The sequence below is a fragment of the Dipteris shenzhenensis genome, chromosome 6 (assembly GCF_047967505.1).
Source record: "Dipteris shenzhenensis isolate YYH24624 ecotype China chromosome 6, Dip_SZ_1.0, whole genome shotgun sequence".
Classification (NCBI taxonomy): Eukaryota; Viridiplantae; Streptophyta; class Polypodiopsida; order Gleicheniales; family Dipteridaceae; genus Dipteris; species Dipteris shenzhenensis.
Genome location: NC_141601.1, coordinates 39,819,219 through 39,840,251, shown reverse-complemented (window position 1 = coordinate 39,840,251; position 21,033 = coordinate 39,819,219). Strand labels below are relative to the sequence as shown.

Here is a 21,033-nt window from a genome sequence, read left to right as displayed (position 1 = left end):
TGTAGGTGTGTGTGTGTGTGTGTGTGAATTCTCACCCCAAAAAAAAAGTGTGTACTATGTGTGTGTGTGTGTGTGTGTGTGTGTGTGTGTGAGAGAGAGAGAGAGAGAGAGTCAATTAGAAAATATACAATTATCCCTCTTATTGTAATTGATTCTCTCTCTCATGAGTTTCTAAATGTCTTCAAACCCTGTCATCTTCTCTCCATTGAGTGCATGCATGCAAGAGTGTGTGTGATGTGTGTGTGTGTGTGTGGAGAGGAGGTGGGGGGAAGAATCAATTACAAAGCCTACAAGGGGAGGAATAATTGTAGGCTTAATGCCGAGGCTTTCAGCCTCATTGTACAAATTGCAATTCTTTAACGAAGCCGGCCCATTATTCTGTTGGCTTAATGCCGAGGCTTTCAGCCCATTATTATTCTGTTGAATTAAGATGTGTTCGACGCGCCTGTGTGGTGTGTCTATGTATATATTCATTTGCATCTACGAACGAATGCATGCAGTGGCCAAAGAGCACTTCTTTTCATTCGCTTGCCTTCTTGAGCACGTCGTTGGTCGACCATGAGACGTGCGTCATCCATTTTGCTCTTTAGCATCGTTCTTTGCGGCACTGGCCTTTTGCAGGGGACTCGAAGTGCCGTTCATAAGTATTCTAAGGGGCATTTCTTACACAGGGAGGGTGAGGATGCATATGTATTTTACGGAGACAGCGAGGGGATGCATGCCTCTACCTCCGAGGGAAGCCCCCAAGGGGTTGCAGACGGCAGATCTTACATCCGTTTTGATTCTGTCAGGTTTCGACGGACAAATGAGTCTACGTCCTTCCGGCATGACTCGCCCAATGAATCTACCACTGGTGTGATTCATGCCATCATTGTTGAGGCTTCCGACACAATCGGAGGCATAAAGTACGGTGGGCAGCGATCCATCTGTTGCACTCTCAATCTAGCCAGGGAACTGGGTTGTACCCAAGGCGAGCTAATTATACATCATTCATCAGACGACGGAAACTGGCCGTATTCCACGTCTGTGGTGTTCGAAGGAGATTCCCTTGAAGCTATCATGCCTCCAGATAGTGTAGGCATCACCAAAAAGGGTATGTACAGCCTCTATTTCGTATTTTGCGATCCACAACTGGTAGGCGTCGTCGTAGATGGGACGACGGTCTGGAAGAATCCTACGGGTTATCTGCCAGGTGAGATGACACCACTGCTAAGATTCTATGGTCTTATGTCTTTCGCATACCTTGTACTGGCCGTGGTATGGACTTCCCAGTACGTGCGTTTCTGGAAAGACAGAATGACGTTGCAGAACGGCCTCACACTTCTTATCGCTCTGGGTCTGTTTGAGGTGGTCCTTTGGTATGTTGGATATGCAAATATGAATGCTACGCAAACAGCCCTTCTGCACACTAAGGGCACTACTCATGACTGGATGTCATTCTTCGGTGATCAGCAAATGGCTCTCCCTCTTTGGGCAATGGAATTTGGAATGTCACGAATCGTCATCTCTAGGGCGATTCTTTGGTCGTTTTCCATGGGTTATAATGTGGTTCGTCCCCCACAGGCAATGTCTCGGAAAGCCCATCTCCTGGTTACATTATATGCGGGGGCGACGGAATTACTATACATGTTTGAGACTGCACAAAAACTGATCAATCTTTCGGTGAAAGCACCTCTATCCCTTATTCTGCTAGGTGCATTCTTTAATGTTTTCTTCGTGCGTTGCATACATACATCCTTGGGAAAGATTTGTGACAAGCTGGAGGCAAGGCAAATGGTCTCAAAATGGGAGCTATACAGGAAGATGACAAGTGCTGTGAGAGTGTACGTGATTGTTGCGGCAGCTTGGATAGGTTTCGAGGTGTATTTCCAAGCAACGGATGTCTTCAACGAAAGATGGCAGGCGGCTTGGATTATCACGGCTGTGTGGGATGTCCTTTACTTTGTAATGCTGTGTGTTGTATGTGTCCTTCTGTGGCCATCTCAGAATTCTAGCAGGTATGCTTACTCAGAGGAGGCTGGAGAAAACCTGGCTGACGAGGATGCTCTTCAATTCCTGTTGGGCCAGCCAAGAGCAGCTATATGAGTCGAGAAGAAGAACCAAAGAAAGTTGAAATAATTAATGTTATACACTGGATGTGGTAAATAAGTGTCCCTCTACCAAGCTTCTCTTATTTTTGTAATGTCTCGGTACAAACGTCTAAACATATGAGATTGGCTTTTGAACACTCCCCCTGCGCGGGAACACACACAAGGGAATTCTAGATTGTAATATCCTCAAAGGTGCTTATGTATCAAAAGCCTTTAATTTCGGGGAAGAACATTGATTAAGGGTGTTTAGTTCGAAAATTTGGTTTTTCTATCATTGGATCTCTCTCTCTCTCTCTCTCTCTCTCTCTCTCTCTCTCTCTCTCTCTCTCTCGCTCTCTCTCCATATGAAAGCAACTAGCTATACTTGCATGTTTCAACTTTAGAACGCTTTTTAATAAATTTTCTAATGAAGCCATAGCAGTGCCTTTATTCATAATGTGATTTAATCAATTGAATTAAACTCATCAACTACAATCAATCATCGCATTAATTAACTTAAATTGATTCATAAAATTAATTAACTTAAATTTATTCATAAATAAAATATATATTGTTATATAAACACACACACACATATATATATATTCAAGAATTTTCATTTCAACAATAATTAAAATATATTTAATTCAAGGAAACTTCTAAAATTGAAGAAAGACAAATTTGGAGGAGAACCTTGTTTTCAAGAATTGCATGTGAATGCGCATAAGCTCATGTATTGAATCATTAATACAGATGGCTCATAGTCTTATTGTGTTCAATGTGTATATGTTGATTGTGTGTGTATATGATGATAATTTTTATACATGCACATTGTGTGTGCATTGTGGATAGATGCATGCGTGTCTATGTGCACATTCTGGATGAATGCATGTGTGTCTTTGTGTGGGCAAGTGCGAGTGCATATATGCATCTATGTGTTTATGTGCAGTTGAATAGAATTGCGTATGTACTCATGCACATATGTGTGCATGTGTCCCTGCAAGTGTGTGTGTCTAAATACATATGAATGTACATCATATGCATGTGCATCTTTGAATGCACATGGGTGGAATATGTGCACCCATGCAAATGAGTGTGTCAATTCCATCTATCTTGCACCATGTCTGTATCTATGTATACATCCATACATACATATATATACATATATACATACATATGTGTGCATACATGTGTGTACATTCGTACATACATACATACATATGTACGTACATACCCACGTACAAATGTACATATGTATGTATGTATGTATGAATGTACATACATAATGATGTACATATGCATATGTCTGTATGGATGTGTGTGTGTGTGTGTGTGTGTGTTTGTGTGTGTAAGTGTGTGTGTGTGTGTGTGTGTATGTGTGTGTGTGTGTGTGTGTATTGAGAGAGAGAGAGAGACAGAGACAGAGACAGAGAGAGATAGAGATGCAAGCTTCACTAAGATATCTATCGCACACACCATACTACACACCACAAAGAAGAACCAAGAGCTTGATACATAACTGATTCTCTAGTATGATAATAAAATAGATCTTGTATTAGAGCAATCTAAAATAACAACGATACGTACAAAGAGTCACTGTGTAGCACGTGCGATCAGTCAAGGGGTACTTTCCTTATGGAGTTACAGACAATTTACATAATTTAGGGGTATGAAGGGTATTTAAATACCCAATAAGTACCCCTTATGTTGATTGCATGTGCTATCTTACATATTTCTTAGTGACCCCGCGGTGATACGTATGAGTGCTACTACACTCTCAAAGTCAGAGGTACCACAAATGGTTACTAAAAGACATGAAAGTGGAATACAATAGCTAGAAACATAGCTCAAGGTCATAAGTCAAACTTTTAAGAAGAAGAAGAGACAACCATACATTATAACTAGAGAGAGTATGCCACTAACACTATAAATCAATTACAACTATTGAAGATGGATTATTTCATGGATAGAGTGAGCAAATATGGAGAGAGGAAAGGAGAAAGCTAGAGATTAGGAAAAAGGGCACAACTAGAGAGCACACCACAAATGACTAATTCACAACAACACAATGCATCCATAGACGCTCTCGATAGATGCACAAAATAGTGGGCATGTGTATAAGCACTGATAAACTTAATGAAAATACAGGCGCGTCTATTAGCATGGTTATTAACGCATCTATCAGCACAGTTATACATGCGTTTAATAGTGCGTCTATACTGTATAATAGACGCACATTTATACGCATTTATAAACGCGCAGCAGAGTTTGAAATTGTAGTGCAGGCTGATAAATGTGAATCACTTCTTGCCAAATATTGCCCATGATTACCAAAGCCCCTAATTTAATAAAAATATCAATGCTATGCACTTGTCACATACCATAATATGTTTTTTGCCAAATGCACATATACAAAAATTAAGTGAGGTGAGGAGAATTACCAAATATAGAAAATAGTTTTGCCAATATGTAAGAAATTTGGATGATACAATGATGGACTACGGTTCGATCTCATCCTTAATGAGATCAACCCTTGCCAAACTATCTACTTCAATATCCAAACCAATGTGGAGATCTACAAATACATTCAGCCCACTACTACTTGTGCTACTGTGCTCGTCGAAATCAGCATCACCAATGGAAGGCTTGTCCTCATGGGTAATGGCTTGAATATATGTTCTCCTGTCTCATGATCATCCTCCTCTTTTGTAACACGATCATCATCACCTCCATATGCTCCATATTAGTAAATATACTATACATCACTTTGGAACGTGGCATAATAGGTATGACATGCTACCACCTATTATTAAAACCACCATTGGTTGATAGACAAATACAAATACAAACATGATAATTTCCTTGCATTAAAGGTATCAAATATAAATAAGTGAGTATTTTTATATATGTGTAGAGTACCTGTTCACATAATTTGCTTCCAATCTCCTACAGTGAGTGACTGCGGAGGGACTTCATTCCAAGGGGTGACATATATAGGATGATCATGTGTGAGAAATTGATGGTGATTCTTGTAGATGAATTTCTTCAAGTCCTTTGGTCGTGAAGCAACTAGCGAAGGACCACAAACAAGACATGCATGGTAACCCGATGTAGTGAGACCTAAACATGTCCTTTCTTAATCGCCATAGAGGGTGGAAGATTCTAATCCACCAATATCACTGGCCATACACTGTAGAAGGTGCTTTTGAGACCAAATGGGTTCACACCTTCCATACCCAATTTAAGTCTCAAGTTTGTGGGTTCTTCCTTGAAGCTTGGCCATGTGTCTTCAATATGCTTACACGGAAGAGTGTCTCTTTGCCTCCTCATGACGAGCATAGGGCAACATATGCGGGTGTGGCACTACATCCTGTATCAAATTAGAAAGGGATCATATATCAAACCCTTGAAAACCCATAGGTATCATCAACGCTTTAACACTTACCATGGATATGGTCGCACACTACTACACACGGGCCCTATTTCGATGCTTAAGCACCGACGTTTAGCGTGCACGGGGCGTTAATCATCTGGTAACCAAAGCAGGATTCATTAAACGTTGCTATATAGCGACTTTAGGCAAACGTCGCTATATAGCGACGTTTAAAGAGCATCGCTATATAGCGACACTTATTAGACTTGTAAATGATCACTATATAGAGACCCTTATCAGATTGTGAATGGTCGTTATATAGTGACACTGAGACAGTTTCCTATAGCGACCTTTTACAGAGAGTGTTTTTTCCCATACCGACCTTAAATGATAGTTTTTCCCAATGACAAGTTTTTTTTCATTTTCATACATGTTTGATCCTTTGAGTGAATAAAAGTACAAGAGCATGTACATCAAGCCTTTGAAGCTCATATATTCATGTCCAAGTTTGAGATGAAAAAAATCAATGAAGAGCATTTACATCAACGGCTTCATCTTGAGCCAAGTCTAACGCGCCAAACAAGTCTATTTTTAACTCTATACCGAGTTGATCTCCTATATCATCATCGTACTTTAGCATCGTACGTTCACCTAAGAGTACTTGATCATCTTCTTCAATAAAGTGTGGTGATTCTTGATGATCATCATCTTCTTCTTCAATATCGTGATCTCCATCTTCCTCCCGTATGATGTCATTATGCACATCTTCCTCTTGGCTCATATTGTGATCTTCATCTTCTTCGCTAGATCCATTTGGATCAATTGGATCCAACATTGGTAGTGGCATCTCCATATCCACATCTCTATCTTCAAAAATTTGCTTACTTCATGGTGCAACTTGGATCACATACCACCATCGTGGATCAGAACCATCCGGATGAAAAACCACCTATATTGAAGATGGGTGCCAAATGCCATCAATTATATATATGAAATTATGCTTAAGTACATGTATCAATGGATGAGCAATGGATCTTTAAAAATGAAAGCTTTGATTAATTAAATCATTAGTATGCACCTGCTCATAATGCTCGGAAAGAACAAAAGTATCACTTTCATCGGTCCAAAATTTGGTGGAGTCTATTAGTGGAGTCTATTGCAAAGAAACCGCTACTATCTTTTCTCATTGTTGCATGGGGACCGTTGTAAATAGTTCTAAACCATTTTACATCAAAAATCTGAAATCAATTTCATAGATTTTGCGTATGGTTCCACAATAATCCAGCTGTGAGGAGAGAAGATTGGTATCCGAAGCACTTGCTCGGCTATCTTGTGTGAAGTTAGCCATGACTCCACAATCATACGTGACTCTCTTTGAATCGATGCGTTCCATGCGAAAATGTCGTCCATATGACCATAATGCATTGTACTTTTTGAACTGCAAAAGAGCATCATTAAAACAATGAAGATGCATCTATTTTATAGCATATATTGCCACAAATAATCACTTAATTACGTCAAGAGGTAAGAAACTTACATGCATCATACATCCAGATGATAACTCTCGCTCGCGCTCGTTCATTGTCTCTCCATCGCATTTGGCTTTACCTAGAGCCAGTTGTAGCCAATCAAGTGACATGTGAGTGGGGAGAAGGGCGAGATCCCATGGATATGGTTGCGATCGCCTGTACATTACTCTGAATCTCGTCCTTTCATTTATTCTTTCTGCTTTGGCTGCGCTTCATATCTTTCAATCCACTTTTGCATCTCCTTGCTGTTAAGGATACAAAACTTATTGAATTTCTCCATTTGCTCTTCGCTCATCTTTCTTTCAATCCCTTTTCCTTGGGGAACCTCGCCAACGATGAGATCATCATCCTTGTTATGCCAAGCTTGGGGCATACCGGGATCTGTGGATGCAAGAAACTCCGTGATATATACTAATGAATCTTGCACAAGCCATCCCTCTACCATGCTTGCTTCTAGTCTTGCTGTTTGTCTTACAAATCCCTTCAAAGTTTTCATAAACCACTCAAGAAAAAACATCCACCGACTATGAACGGTACCTGCTGCAATGGCCACCTCATCGACTATGTGCACAAGCAAGTGCACTTGAGTTGTCATAATGCTCGAGGGAAAGTGCTTCTCAAGCAAGCATACGGCTACGATGGATTCCACCCTAGCCTTCTCGATGCTCGATATGGAGATCTGTTTTTGAGATATCCACCTATTTCACATGCCCCATGTAAGATATATTCATAATCAGTCTACAGATTATTTAGATTAAATTGAAGAAAATGCAATCAATGCGATTTGATAGTAAGCATACCTCATAATACCACTGATCTTGAAAATAGCATTTCTAACATCTTCTTGTAAGCACCCTTTTATTGTAATTGGGAGGATGAACTATCAAAGGAACAAAGAAGTCATGTTAATAATATAACATAATCATAATTACACTAACGCATCACGATTATCAGTACACTAATCCTACAACTTAGAATACCTGTAAGACCTTGTGCCAATCATGGGACTTGAGCCCACTAAGCTTATTGTCCTTTGAAAATGCTCCTTTCAAGCAACGCATGTACCCTGTGGGTGTTTGAAAAGAGGCAATGTCCGCCTTGACCACTGCCTCCTCTCTCGTGGGGAGAGGATCCATGTTGCTTTCGGGAGGATAACTTTTCCCGAAGCACGCACTTGGGGCCACAAACGAGACATCCTATTCATAGCATGCAAGTCTCCTTGCACTCCTCTCGAGTCTTTGGAACCAAGCAAGTGTGCCCAAATAGTAGCCCCCATATTCTTGAAGATATGCATGCGATCCAAGAGATGATTGATTTGTAACTGACCCCAATAAGGAAGCTCATGAAAGATCGATAGCCTCTTCATACCACGAGGAGGTTCCTCTCCATTCACCCTCCAAGCTTGAATCCAGTCACTTGCCTTCAAATATGGTGGTGGTGAATCAAGCTGACCTCCACGCATGAGATGGTCTAGTGGAAGGTATCGAGCATGACCTTCATAAACATTTTTCCTCATATGTTTGGAGTATCGTGCAAGCGATTTCAAACCCAGTCCACAAATAAGACAAGCATGGTACCCACTTGTAACAAGTCCTGACACGTGCATGAATGTGTTAGTATAAGACATGCGTGCGAAAGAGAGTCATAAAAGCATAATTCTATATTATACATGTAAAGACACAACCACGTACCTGCACACTCTCCATATCCTGGGTAGTCATGCATGGTCCACATCAAGATACCCCTGACCAAAATATCATTGGTATGTCTAGGAGCTCTAGAAATATCAAAGACCCGCACTCCTCTCCATAAGATCTATAACTCCTCTATCAAAGGTGCCATGTACACGTCCATATTTTTTGCCTTGTACTTTCCTGGCACAAGTAGTGCAAGCATGAGGTGTCCCTTCTTTATTGTTAGCCATGGTGGGATATTGTAATTAACCAAGACTATGGGCCATGTCGACCAAGATGTCGAGCGTAACCCGAAAGAATTCACGTTGTCCATGGCGAGCCCAGGATTGCCCAAGATGTAAGTTGTGTGGCTCCCTCACAAAGTCCAGCCATTGATTGTCTATGTGCTTCCAAGCTGCACAATCTGCAGGAATCCTCAATGTGTCATCAGTGGACCGATGAGATGCATGCCAAGTCATCAACTCCGCTATGGATTTGCATCGGAACATGTGCTGTATTCTTGCAATGATGGAAAAGTGTCTCAAGACCTTTACCGGTATCTGCTCACCCTGCATCTCTATATCGTTGTTCCCCACACTTCGGACAACTAGCCAAATCTCCATGCTCACGACGAAAGAGAATACAGTCATTATGGCAAGCATGGATGGTATCATAATCCATACCCACCGTTGTTAGCATCTTCTTCGCTTCATCTCTTGATGTAGGCATGGTATTTGGTGCAGGCAACATCTTCTTGAGCAACCTATCACAATTCAAACATACATAGGCTTCGAATAATGATGATTCTCACCTCTCTTTTCCCCTTTTCTTTCTCTTTTTCCCTCTTTCAAAGCAAACAAAGAAGTCATGTCACTAATCCTACAGCTTAGAATACCTATCAGACATTGAGAAAGCTTAGAATCCTACAGCCTGACATTGAGCAAACATTTACAGACTCCTGCATTCTTTGACTTAGAGTGACAGAAGTCTGTATCTGTCTGCTCAATGGTAGGCTCTTGAGGCTTCATGTGGGGAAAAAGAGAGAAGGAAAGAGAGAAGAAAAGAGAGGAGAAGAAAGAGAGAAAAAGAGAGGAGAAAAAAGAGAAAAGAGAGGGAAAAAAAGACAGAAAAAGAGAGGAGATAAGAGAGAAAAAGAGAGAAAGTGAAAAGAGAAAAAGTGGGGATAAAAGAGAAAAAAAGAGAAGGAAAGAGAGGAGAAAAGAGACGAAAAGAGAGGAAAAAAAAGAGAGAAAAAGAGAGGAGATAAGAGAGAAAAAGAGAGGAGAAAAGAGACAAAAAGAGAGGATAAAAGAGAGAATGATAAAAGAGAGTCATAATTCACCCATTAGGCAATTAATGAGCCACCACTTCAAAAGCGGCATAGCTATTGACTGGCGGTACCAAGATGACCAAAAGAAGCAGGCAGTCACATCGATGAATTGAAAAGAAAATACCTAACCCCCCAAATTGGGAGTTCAATGAGAATTACATGCCAGAGCGCATGGGTTTGGTCTTGAAGCATCATAGGTCAACCTTGCGTACTTCCATCGCAAAGGGTAAGGCTAAACCCAGTTGGGCAGACAAAGCTGATTGGATGTTTTTCAAGAAGCAGAACATGGACCATCCCGAAATGTTCGAGGGTCAGAGGAGGGCTGTGAGGAGATGGCTGGACCCCGCAGGTACTTCGCACTTTGGTGCAGGCAAACGGTTGGCGTTCGAGGCAACTGTGGTAAGTCTACTTCTTCTCATTTGATGCATTGTTCTATTTGTTTTACTATGTATTGCATGCACTTTATCTAACTCTCGTAAATTGGGCCCACAGCAAGCTGCGCGCACCTTCCTATAGACACAGAGATGAGACGCGTGTTTCGCGTAGGAACAAAGTCGTGGTTTATTGAGCAAGAGGCATTGGGAGCGACGGTTGATTGGGCTGAGGTGGCTGCTCGCACGGTATAAGTCTACTCCTACTTGTAATCTCACTTTTTAAACTGTTTTATTCTTTAAGTTCCAATCTAATTTCCAATTAATATGGTTTCACTCTTAGAATCAAAGCTCGAACGTCCCATCAGTGGAGGTGAGCGGTGATGATGAGGGATTAGGCTTACACGGCTTTGACGAGGGCCAGGGATCAAGCGCAGCTCACAAGGGCCAGGGATCAGACGCAGCTCACGAGGACCAAGGATCAAGCCAGCAAGACAAGGACAACGACGACGACGATTCGGATGAGCAGTAGTAGTAGTAGTAGTAGTAGTAGTAGTTTGCATATACTTTACCATATATATGCTTTTGTATATCGGCTCATTTGAGCAATTTTGTATCACCCTTTTTGAAAGGGTAATTTTATAACAAATAATGTTGTATATCTTCGACATGTATATGCTTCTGTCGCTCGATTCATTTGAGCAATTTTGTATCACCATTTCCACAAGGAAAATTTTGTAATAAAAACATTCTTTTGTAATTACTAAATAAAAAACATTAGTGGGGCTATATAGGGCTTGCTATGGCCATGTTTAGATCCACTAATGTTTTCTTAAAGCTTCTGTTAATCGTCGCTATATAGCAATGTTTACCAGTGTCGCTATATAGCGACGTTTACTAGTGTCGCTATATAGCGGCATTTATTAGTGTCGCTATATAGCGACGTTCTTTTTCGACACTTATCGACGTTGTAAATAACAACCTTTGCGCCCATCAAAAAAAAAAATTAGTGTAAAAAAGGTCAGTATTTCCATCGAAAAAGGACCTATGCCTTGTAGTGGCATCCCATTCTGCGTACTTTGAGATGTGACTGAGTGTAATTCTACATGCACGATACATGCTCCCTCGGCATCGATCACACATACATTTGATTTTTTGCTCCAACCATATTTATCGATTGGGGAGATGAAGGGATTCATCCTCACTGGAGGTGCTTATTGAAGATGAAGACATCCTATAAATAATAACAACTCAAAATGTTACTCCAAAATGTTAGTGAAGACAACCCTTGAAATGTTTACCCCAAAAATGTGTAACGTGTTTGTACTATGAAACGCGTCTATAGGCACATCTATTATACAGTATAGATGTGCTAATAGAAGCATTTTTAGATGCGCTAACTGGTTTTTAAACCTACATGAACAAAATCTTTTCCTCACTTCGCTACGCTTGCATTCCTCTCAGCTTGTTTTCCCATCTCCAAGAGGAACTCTGCATCTCCAAGCATCTACACCATCTCCAAGCATACACATTCATCTCGAAGCATACAAGAGAAGAGGGTGAAGAAGGAAGCCACAAGAGAAGGAGAAGAAGAAGCTTTTCATACCTCTATCCAAGGTAAGTCTCTTGTCAGTTGCTCTTCTCTCTCAATCTATGATGCTTTTTGTACTTGTGGAAAGATTCGATGTTTTCTTCCAATTTGTCCTCTTTTGTATGCAAGAAAGAATGGTTTTGTGCACTTTTGTTTTATGTGGGGGTCGGTTGGTCATCAAATGTTTGTCGAGAATTGGTGTTGGAGTGCATCTAACAATGCGTCAAGGTGTTTTCTAAACTGTGCACCCACACCTATAGATGAAAAGTTTAAAGCAATAATCATATGCTCGATTCAAATGAATAAAGATTTGATGCAAATGTTTCATACGCGTAACTCTTTTATGCACATGCATAACTCTTTAAAGCTTTATGGATATACATATGCATATGTATAGGGGTAGAGCATGCTTTTTTATGCCTTTGGAAAGAGGGCATGCATGATGGAAATAAGGGATTGCATGAGGGAAATTGGGATAAAGCATGAGGCGGGATAGGGAAACAGGGCATGCATGATGGAAATAAGGGATTACATGAGGGAAATTGGGATAAAGCATGAGGGCGGGATAGGGAAAGAGGGCATGCATGATGGAATTAAGGGGATGCATGAGGGAAATTGGGATAAAGCATGAGGGCAGGATAGAGAAAGAGGGCATGCATTGTTCTTTCTTTCTTCTCTTTTCTTCTCTGCTCTTCTTTCTCTTATTACTTTTATTCTCTTCTCTTTAGCAATGTTAGTCAAATGGAGTGGAGATGATGGAAAAACACTAACACTAGGCAATAGACACTATCTAGTTTCCTATTTAAAGTGGAAGTAGGAGCAAGCATACACAAGCGTGTGTGCCTAAAGCCCTTAAACAAACACCCTGCATGTAGGTAGTGCTATTACAATTGGTATCAAAGGGATACATCACATGTACAAGGTCTGTAGCAAAATTCTTTAATAAAAACAATTTTGTTAATAAGCAACTACTCCTGAAGCAATATAAACAAGTGTACAATGGCTTGTGCAGCCACAAGTAGACATAAGAAATTTGCAGATCTTTTTGGTAGCTGTCAAAGTACATTCCAACATCAGGAACTATTACCTATATCCATTCACATACAAGGCCCTATTAGCACATGTGTCCCTCATATGTGGGGCTACAGGTGTCATAGATCCTCACTGCGCGTTATTGCATTCAAGATTATACTAAGATGCTTGCCAAAAGGTCTAGACATAGATATAATCAAAAAGCAATATCTTAACTCTGCTAGCATCCAATCTAAACTATACATTTGCATCTCAATATATGAGAGTGGGCCAAGATACCCAAAAAACCAATTTAGAAAGATGGAGGCCATGATGGCTCTAGACACCATTATGTGGGCCATTGTGAGGCACTCCATTCCTAGTGTTTCCTTTGAGGGTGATCCTATATATAATAAGTGGACTACTATGAGGCTTCTCACATCTAGTGTTTCCTTTGAGTAAAAAATTGCATATCATATTTGCTTACCAATTTCAATTGAAATGATGAAAACTAAATTGCCATGTCGAAAAAACTATTTCTTTTGTAATTTTGAATCTTGATACCTATCATCTTGATCGGTGGGTTGCAAGGCAGGATACCACTTTGACAAGTTATCTATGAATATGTAATTAATACTCTATGAGTTTGTGAGCTGCGTATGTCCTTATAATTAACTTTCTCTATAATTATGTGGTAAGTTGTATACGATCCATTTTTTGTGGGTTCCTCTCAAATCTAAAAGACAAGATACAAGTTGAATGCTTGTCTTTTAAATTCACTCAGCCTTAGGGTTTATGAAGAGTTTGAGGAGATCCTTTATGTTATATGGGACCATTGGATTTGGGCTATTTTTTGGTCTTTTAAACACTCTCTTTCACTTACTAGAATATTGATGCAAGTCCCTTTGATGTATGGTTTTTAGCATATGTTGCAATCTTTTATCTGCTATTCTCTTTTCGGCATGATGTTCATGACTACACCCCCATCTAAGAATACATCCTTCAACTCCATTAATGTCCATAGTGAGCCTGGGACTTTATTTAATGTCCATAGTGAGCCTGGTACTTTATTCACATGTGAGGGCATTTTTCCTATTGGCTCTTCTTCATTGGACTTGAATGCAGACTTTAAAGAGGTTGACTTTCTCTCTCTCTCTCTCTCTCTCTCTCTCTCTCTCTCTCTCTCTCTCTCTCTTCCCTTCTTTATCTCCTCAAGTCTTCTTACACACGATCTCCATCTTTTCTCCCTTCTCTCTCTCTCTCTCTCTCTCCCCTTTATCTCCTCTTCCTTCACACCATTTTCAGTGGATTCCTTTTTGGTCTGCCCCTCTCTTCATTGGACTTGAATGCAAACTTTAAAGTGGTTGACTTTCTCTCTCTCTCAATCGTGATGGTGATTGGCTGAATCCAGCCCTGCCCACCATCGGTGGTCAGCCAAGCTTGGCTGGCCAAGGAAGGCCTTTCTCAAGGCATGACGTGGACTCCACGTTGGATTAAAAGGTCTAAGCTTAGGCACTGTATGTGTAAAGAGATGCCAGCACAAACCTTAAATCGTGGCTTTCTATTGGTTCAAAACCATTGTCCAACCTTGGGCGCCCTTTGGTGTGTAAACAGCCTCATAATGATAGGGCATTTTTGGCCTACTCTAAGGGGTAGGTTAATCTTAGAGCAACTCCCCACATGAGTGTTGTAACTTGTAGCTAGCAGGCGGGCTAGCTGCCCATGTGTCATGTATGGAGCTAGTAGTAGCTGGGTCAGCTGCACTGGCCACATCAAGTTGCAACCCACCCCAAACACGTCATCCTGATGTGTGGACTTGAAATAAGGCAGAGTGACTTGCTCTTCCACTCTAGCAAGCTGGAGATGGTGCAAGCTGCTAGTGGGCCTGGGATAGCCCCACACACGGAGCTGCTCTTAGGCTCGCCCGACGGCCATGGAGGAGCAAAAAGAAGAGGAGGATGGCCGGCAGGTGTGTTGGTTCACACAACCCAAAGGTTGAAGGATGCCACTTAATGTCAACAATGTTGATTGCAATGTGGTGTGAAGCCAGGTGGTGTGAAGTCGACCTTATGTCGATTTCACAAACGTTTGGACACTCATCGACATAAGCAACAGCATCCAATAATATTTTGCATCGGCATGCTCATCATTTCACAAACATCCGAGTGCCATGTACACTAGAAGCTGACTCACGTCTAAGCGCAGCTACTTTTCATCCAACTGGAAGCCCTTGCCCAATTGTTCATCTGCCGTCTACATGCCAATGGAGCCCATGAACGAATTCAGCCTAGGACCCTTAGGGTACTACGGATCTGCTTTTCGAGCTGATTTTTGTCTGATGTTTGTGATGCTCAGGCAAATGTAGACATGGAAGATCGCCTAGAACCTGTGGACTATTTATCTGCTCAAGTCTTCTTACACACGATCTCCACCTTTTCTCCCACACCCCCCCTTCTCTCTCTCTCTCTTTCTCTCTCTCTCTCTCTCTCTCTCTCTCTCTCCTTTATCTCCTACTCCTTCACACAATTTTCAGTGGATTCCTTTTTGTTTACTTTTTTTATCTTGGGCAGGCCTTATGAATGATTGAATATCATTCACCTTCTTGTTTACTTTTTTTTATCTTGAGGAGACCTTATGAATGATTGAATATCATTCACCTTGATAATGATCTCACAATGGGCGGCTCGTGTGTAATTGGGGGTGCCCATTCCAACGTGTCCATGAATGTTTTTGGGTGCCCACATTTTGGGCACCCCTGGGGAGTGTGTAAACTCCCATTCTTGGCTTGTAGTCAGAATCATATCATATCAATGTAGAGAGAGAGACCAGGAAGAGATGACCTGCCTTAAGGGGCGGGAATCGGGATATCTGGGGATATCTTCGTGGATCTACATCGTCAGTTCTCCAGATACGTGCTTTTGGTTATGCTCACGCTTTGATTCTAAACCTTGTTGGCCAGCGCCTGTGGCTCAATATCCCAGCTAGGCCAGGATGTACGATTCCTGGTTTGTTTAATTCTGTCGAACAGGGGGAGTGCCAGATCTGTTATATGGAGGAGGAAAACAGGAGCAAGTGAAAGCAGATTTGCACTTAGATAATAGATTCTTGAACAGTCAAACAGTGAACGTCGCAGAAGACGATTCTTCTGCTATTGGATTTGTTCCTCTTCAGGTTTGCTTGGGCTGTGCTTTTCCTTGCCGAGGGGTGTGATGGAGAGTTTCAACTTCAGATATGCTTGTTTGCACTGTGCTTTGATGTGGGACTATGAGATTGCTTTCACTGTGCAGCTGGCGCACAGTATTACGATACAGATTTGCTTTGCTGTGTGCTAAGCTTTATTTAACTATAAGCACTACGGAAATGGAGCGCTTCTCTTGACGCATTTGCTGGTTGCAGGTGGTGGGCGTGGTGGGCGTGGTGGAGAGGACGGTGCATGTGGGCAGGGGGCCGAGCCGGCTGTACGCGACGGTGGATCTGGGGAGGGCGAGGGTGGGGAGGACGCGGATGGTGGAGCTGGAGACGGTGAATCCGGTGTGGATGGAGAGCTTCACGATTTTCTGCGCTCACTACACAGCGGCGGTCGTGATATCGGTGAAGGACGACGACAGGGTTGGATCGCATGTAGTGGGGCGAGCAAAGGTTCCAGTGCGGGAGGTACTCAAGGGGGGGGTAGTGGAGGGGTGGTATGATTTGTACAGGGACGACGGACAGACGGTCAAGGGCGGGGGTAGGCTCAGGGTTAGGATGGAGTTTTGGGCCGCCTCTTCGGGGGAGGGCTTGTCGGACGGTCCCAGATGGGCCCTCCAAAGGGCCTATTTCCGCCAACGCGAGGGCTGCCACTCACTCTCTACCAAGACGTGCACATGAAGGACGATTGGATGTTGTCCATATTCTTGGTCGGTGGCCGCCGCACGGAGGTCGCGTGTTGTTGTGAGGATGTTTACGCCTCCATCGAGGCGGCGCGGTTGTTCATATGTGGTTGGGTGGTCGGTGTATACCGAGATCTCGTTGCGGTGCCGCGGGGCGGCAGAGGGCAGGTCGGAGGTTGCGGCAGTCGAGGAGACCATCGGACAGTTGCTTAAAAGGAAGGCAGACAAGGGCGTGGCAGTGTTGCTGTTGGTTTGGGATGACTGCACCTCCGTGTCGTGGATTCATCCCCAGGGCATTACATTTTTCGAGCTAGAGGAACTTTGCTTGAAGTTTAGTAAGCAACTTCAAACAAGGTGAATGATATAGGCCTGCTCGTAAAGATTGAAGAGACAAAAACAGTGCAATGTTGATAGGTGCTTGAGTCTTGTTTTGTGGCGAAAATCTATACCAATGCCTCTCGCCAAGATCGAATGCTCGCAACCTGCCATTGGAATGTGGCAAAAAAGGCCAAGGATTTACCTACTTTGTCCCACAAAATGATATTTGGTAGACACTTTGACCAATACATCATAATAACAATGCCTTGAGCCATTCACAACAGAGGATCACCATCGCCATCACCTTCTTCATCCTCCCGTCTTCCAAGTCGGTTGCTTGTAGAGAAATAGAGATTCCGCCTTGTTTGAAAAAAAGCAAACTGAGGTAAAAATCTGCAATAGCAACGGCAGCTATAGCGAAAAACACGACTCTTCCCATCATCTACAAAATACCGTGACTTGGTGACCACATTACTTACAAGATTATTTCCTTCTCAGGTGTCAAGTCACACGAAAGAGTCGCCCGAAAATTGAGTAGACATTTGCTATGAGAGCTGCGCATTAGTGAGAGGACCGATCAGCCACCAAAACATCTCTCTCTCTCTCTCTCTCTCTCTCTCTCTCTCTCTCTCACACACACACACACACACACACGCGCACCCAACCACACACCCACCCATATACTACCTAGAATTGTAAGAAATAATACAAAGGCTTGTAGCTATCAGAGTGCCGGCCTCAGAGTCACCAAGAATCGCCAGATGATGAGATTGACTCGCATATCGAAAGCTCTCAATAAACACTTGTCGTTCGGAGCAAAACCCGAACCTGCAGAAACTTCTGTCCCAACCTAACTCTGCAAGACAAAGCTTTGCTCGGCAATGAATGGCCGTGGCTTGCAAGAAGATCGTCCTATTTTGTGGGCTGCAAGTAACGAAACTGTAATCGATGATGCCTACCCGCACGGAAAACCACTGCATTGAATTTGCACGTCGAAGTTAGCTTTCCTTATTTGTACTTGCACTTTGAACCTGGTAGCTTTCCTCAGTTGATCAACCTGCTGGGCTGTTCCATCGTCTTCTGTCAACAACGAATAGAGATCTTTTATATATGTCTATGAGAGACTGTATCCACCTTCCTTAACTGCTCAGGTCCTTGGTTTTGTGATTACAACAGCTGCAACCGCAGTGCAAACTGAGAATTTCAATAGCCATGTTGACAAAGACCTCACGACCAGAAAAGGCAAATGAATACTAAGGCCTACCCATTGGGGGCAGGCCAAGGGGCAGGCCAAAAACCAAGATGGCCGCCAAAATTTCCATCATGAAAAGCATTGAATTGGAGATCTTGAAATTTTGCGGGGATAGAGAGGCGAGGTTAAAATGGCAATTTGTGATAATTGAGAAGACCATCGATTAGCCAAAAATAAAGAAGACCATCGATTATCGCAAAATAAAGGCCAGGTTTGGAGGATTGAAGCTGCCATATAATTCACCACTCATTTGGATCCTAGTGTTGCTCAATGATCAGCTCATCAATGGAGGGCAGATGAGGGAAAAGGGGGGAAATTGGCAAAGGAGTATGAGATGCTATTGGCAATAGGTAGGGGAATTGACCTGTTAACGTAAAGGATCTTGAAAATGCATCGGCCACCTTATTTGGTTTCCCAAGATGATAGGAAACTTGAAAGTCATAATCCTGTAATAACATCAAGCTAGATGGCCATGGACACGTCATTTTCTAAGGAGACTAGTCAATGCAGCATGGTTTGGTCTGTATCTCCAAATCGGTACCTGGACATATAGATGCAGTTTTGAAATGGCTCATATGGCTACCAACTCCGACAAAGCATCAACTTTTAGAGTCGTCAATGAGCGGATGAGACATGCTATATATATATAGGTCATGAAAATCTGTGTTGATCTTGTTAAAGCAAAACTACACCTAGGCCATCCTAGGAGGCATCTATGCAGATCATGAAGCAGTGACTAAGATTAGAATGTCGCAATAGGACATGCTCCTATAACAAAGTGCGCGTCTTCTCAAAAGCGTGCTAGCATGTAGGTGTCTAGTGAAATGTGGCATTTTTAGGCAATACACGTCAAAGGGGGGCAAAAACCTTGGCAAACTTAGGAACAAATCTCGAGTTAAACCCAACCATTCTCAAAAATTGTTGAAGACCATTCACATTTGCTGGAACATGACCGGTAATGTTTTGGGAAGGGGACAACCGTTTCATGTTCTCAAGCTCAATCTTACCTGGTGTCTCCACTAGAAAAGGATGCAACGACTAAGGAAAAGGGACAAACGATGGTCGATAGAAGGGAGGGCAAAGACATATCTAAATCAATTGGCTAAAATCCATGTCTCTGCTTCAATAGAGGATCTTTTATCATCCTTTTACAATGGTCAACTTTACATCCACAAGTCATTAACGGGCGACTTAGATTGTGGTCATTGTATTCAGCAATCTTAGTCAAGAAAATGACGTGTAATCATAATGCAACAACTACAAGAAGATAATTGGGTCAATGAGAGATATATAGCATGCTTCTTCGGCTGCCCTTTTGGATTGCTACCCTCCCATATGTCTGACCAACACATCATTTACCCTATGATTAACGTAAGCAAAATCACACAATAAGAAACTTATATATAGATCACATACTCATGCAAACTCCCGCTCTTACTCAATTACTATCTCTCCATCATCTTTGGTTCACAAAGAGCTGGTTATAGCTAAGCATGTGACATGTATTTGGGGAGAAAAGCAAGGTCTTGTGCATATGGTTGAATCTTGTGCCTTTTTGTAAATGTCCACCTCGCACTTGCTCTTTCTATTTTGGCATCTTCATACATATGTACCCACTTTTGCGTGTCCTTGCTATTGACCATACAAAAGTATTCATACCTATGAATGCTCTTTTTCCTATTTTTCTTTGAATCCCTTTTCCTTGAGCAACCTCAGCTATGATCTGATCATCATCCTTTCTTAACTTTTTCATGTGGCCATAACCTCAACTTAGATATAATCTTATATCCTCAACTTACGTAAAAAATTAGCATGGGTGAAGTCAACTTTAGTATGTTGGATTATAGATTTATTTATAACAATTACTTAAGGATAATAGCTCATGCTTAGGGTACAATGCTATAAAGAGACAACTTGGTCTTTTATGAGCAATTCTTTAAGTTGGCCTTTGGATTGATGCTTGTGGATACCTTCAAGAATATTTTTCTGTATGTGCAAGACGGAGAGATCAAGTGCTTGACAATAGATCATACAAAGGGATGATCCAGATATCCTCTTGGGGGAAAGGGTAAGAGATCGCTCCTTGGAGTTCAATGTAAGGAATCAAACAACACTTATCTACCAATTCCTGCTAGTATAAACTGCTATAGGTGAAAGAAAGCAAACACGGTTCATATAGAGAGGCAAATGTCTCATTAACAAGAAAAAATATACCCTACTAGGGTTTGACAATCGCGAGAATATCAAGTCACTTCAAGGAAGTTGTGTCAAACAAGTGTATACTCCGGGGTATTGAATTCAAGCATTCCCCAAAAGAAAGAAAAAAGGTGACACTTTCCAAAAGGTACAGGGTCTATGATTTGGAAACAAAATAGAAGGTAGTAATAAGAAACAATGTGTAGTTTTGACCAAAGGATACAATCATTTTTAACGAGATACACGAGCATATTCCATCTAGGAAACCAAAAATAGAGACAAATGGACAAAGATATCTACTGAAGCACGAAGGATAACGGCATAAAAAAGAGCACATCTATCAGTTGCAGAGATCGCTAAGTGGTATATAAATGAAGCATTGTAATATGTACGCAAGGAAATTCATGTGATCTTAGAATACTAATGCAATACTAAAAAAGGCACTCATCTT

The 21,033-nt window shown here is 41.8% G+C and overlaps 1 protein-coding gene across 1 annotated transcript; it reads left to right on the top strand.

The window, feature by feature from the left end:
- Nucleotides 1-558: 558 nt before the first annotated feature.
- Nucleotides 559-2,085, top strand: LOC147901164 (uncharacterized). Its single transcript, XM_087376441.1, has one exon. The coding sequence runs from the start codon at nt 559-561 to the stop codon at nt 2,083-2,085; it is 1,527 nt and encodes a 508-aa protein (XP_087232567.1).
- Nucleotides 2,086-21,033: the final 18,948 nt, after the last annotated feature.

Coding starts and splice junctions, on each gene's coding strand:
- LOC147901164 (XM_087376441.1), top strand. CDS start 559: ATGAGACGTGCGTCATCCATTTTGCTCTTTAGCATCGTTCTTTGCGGC.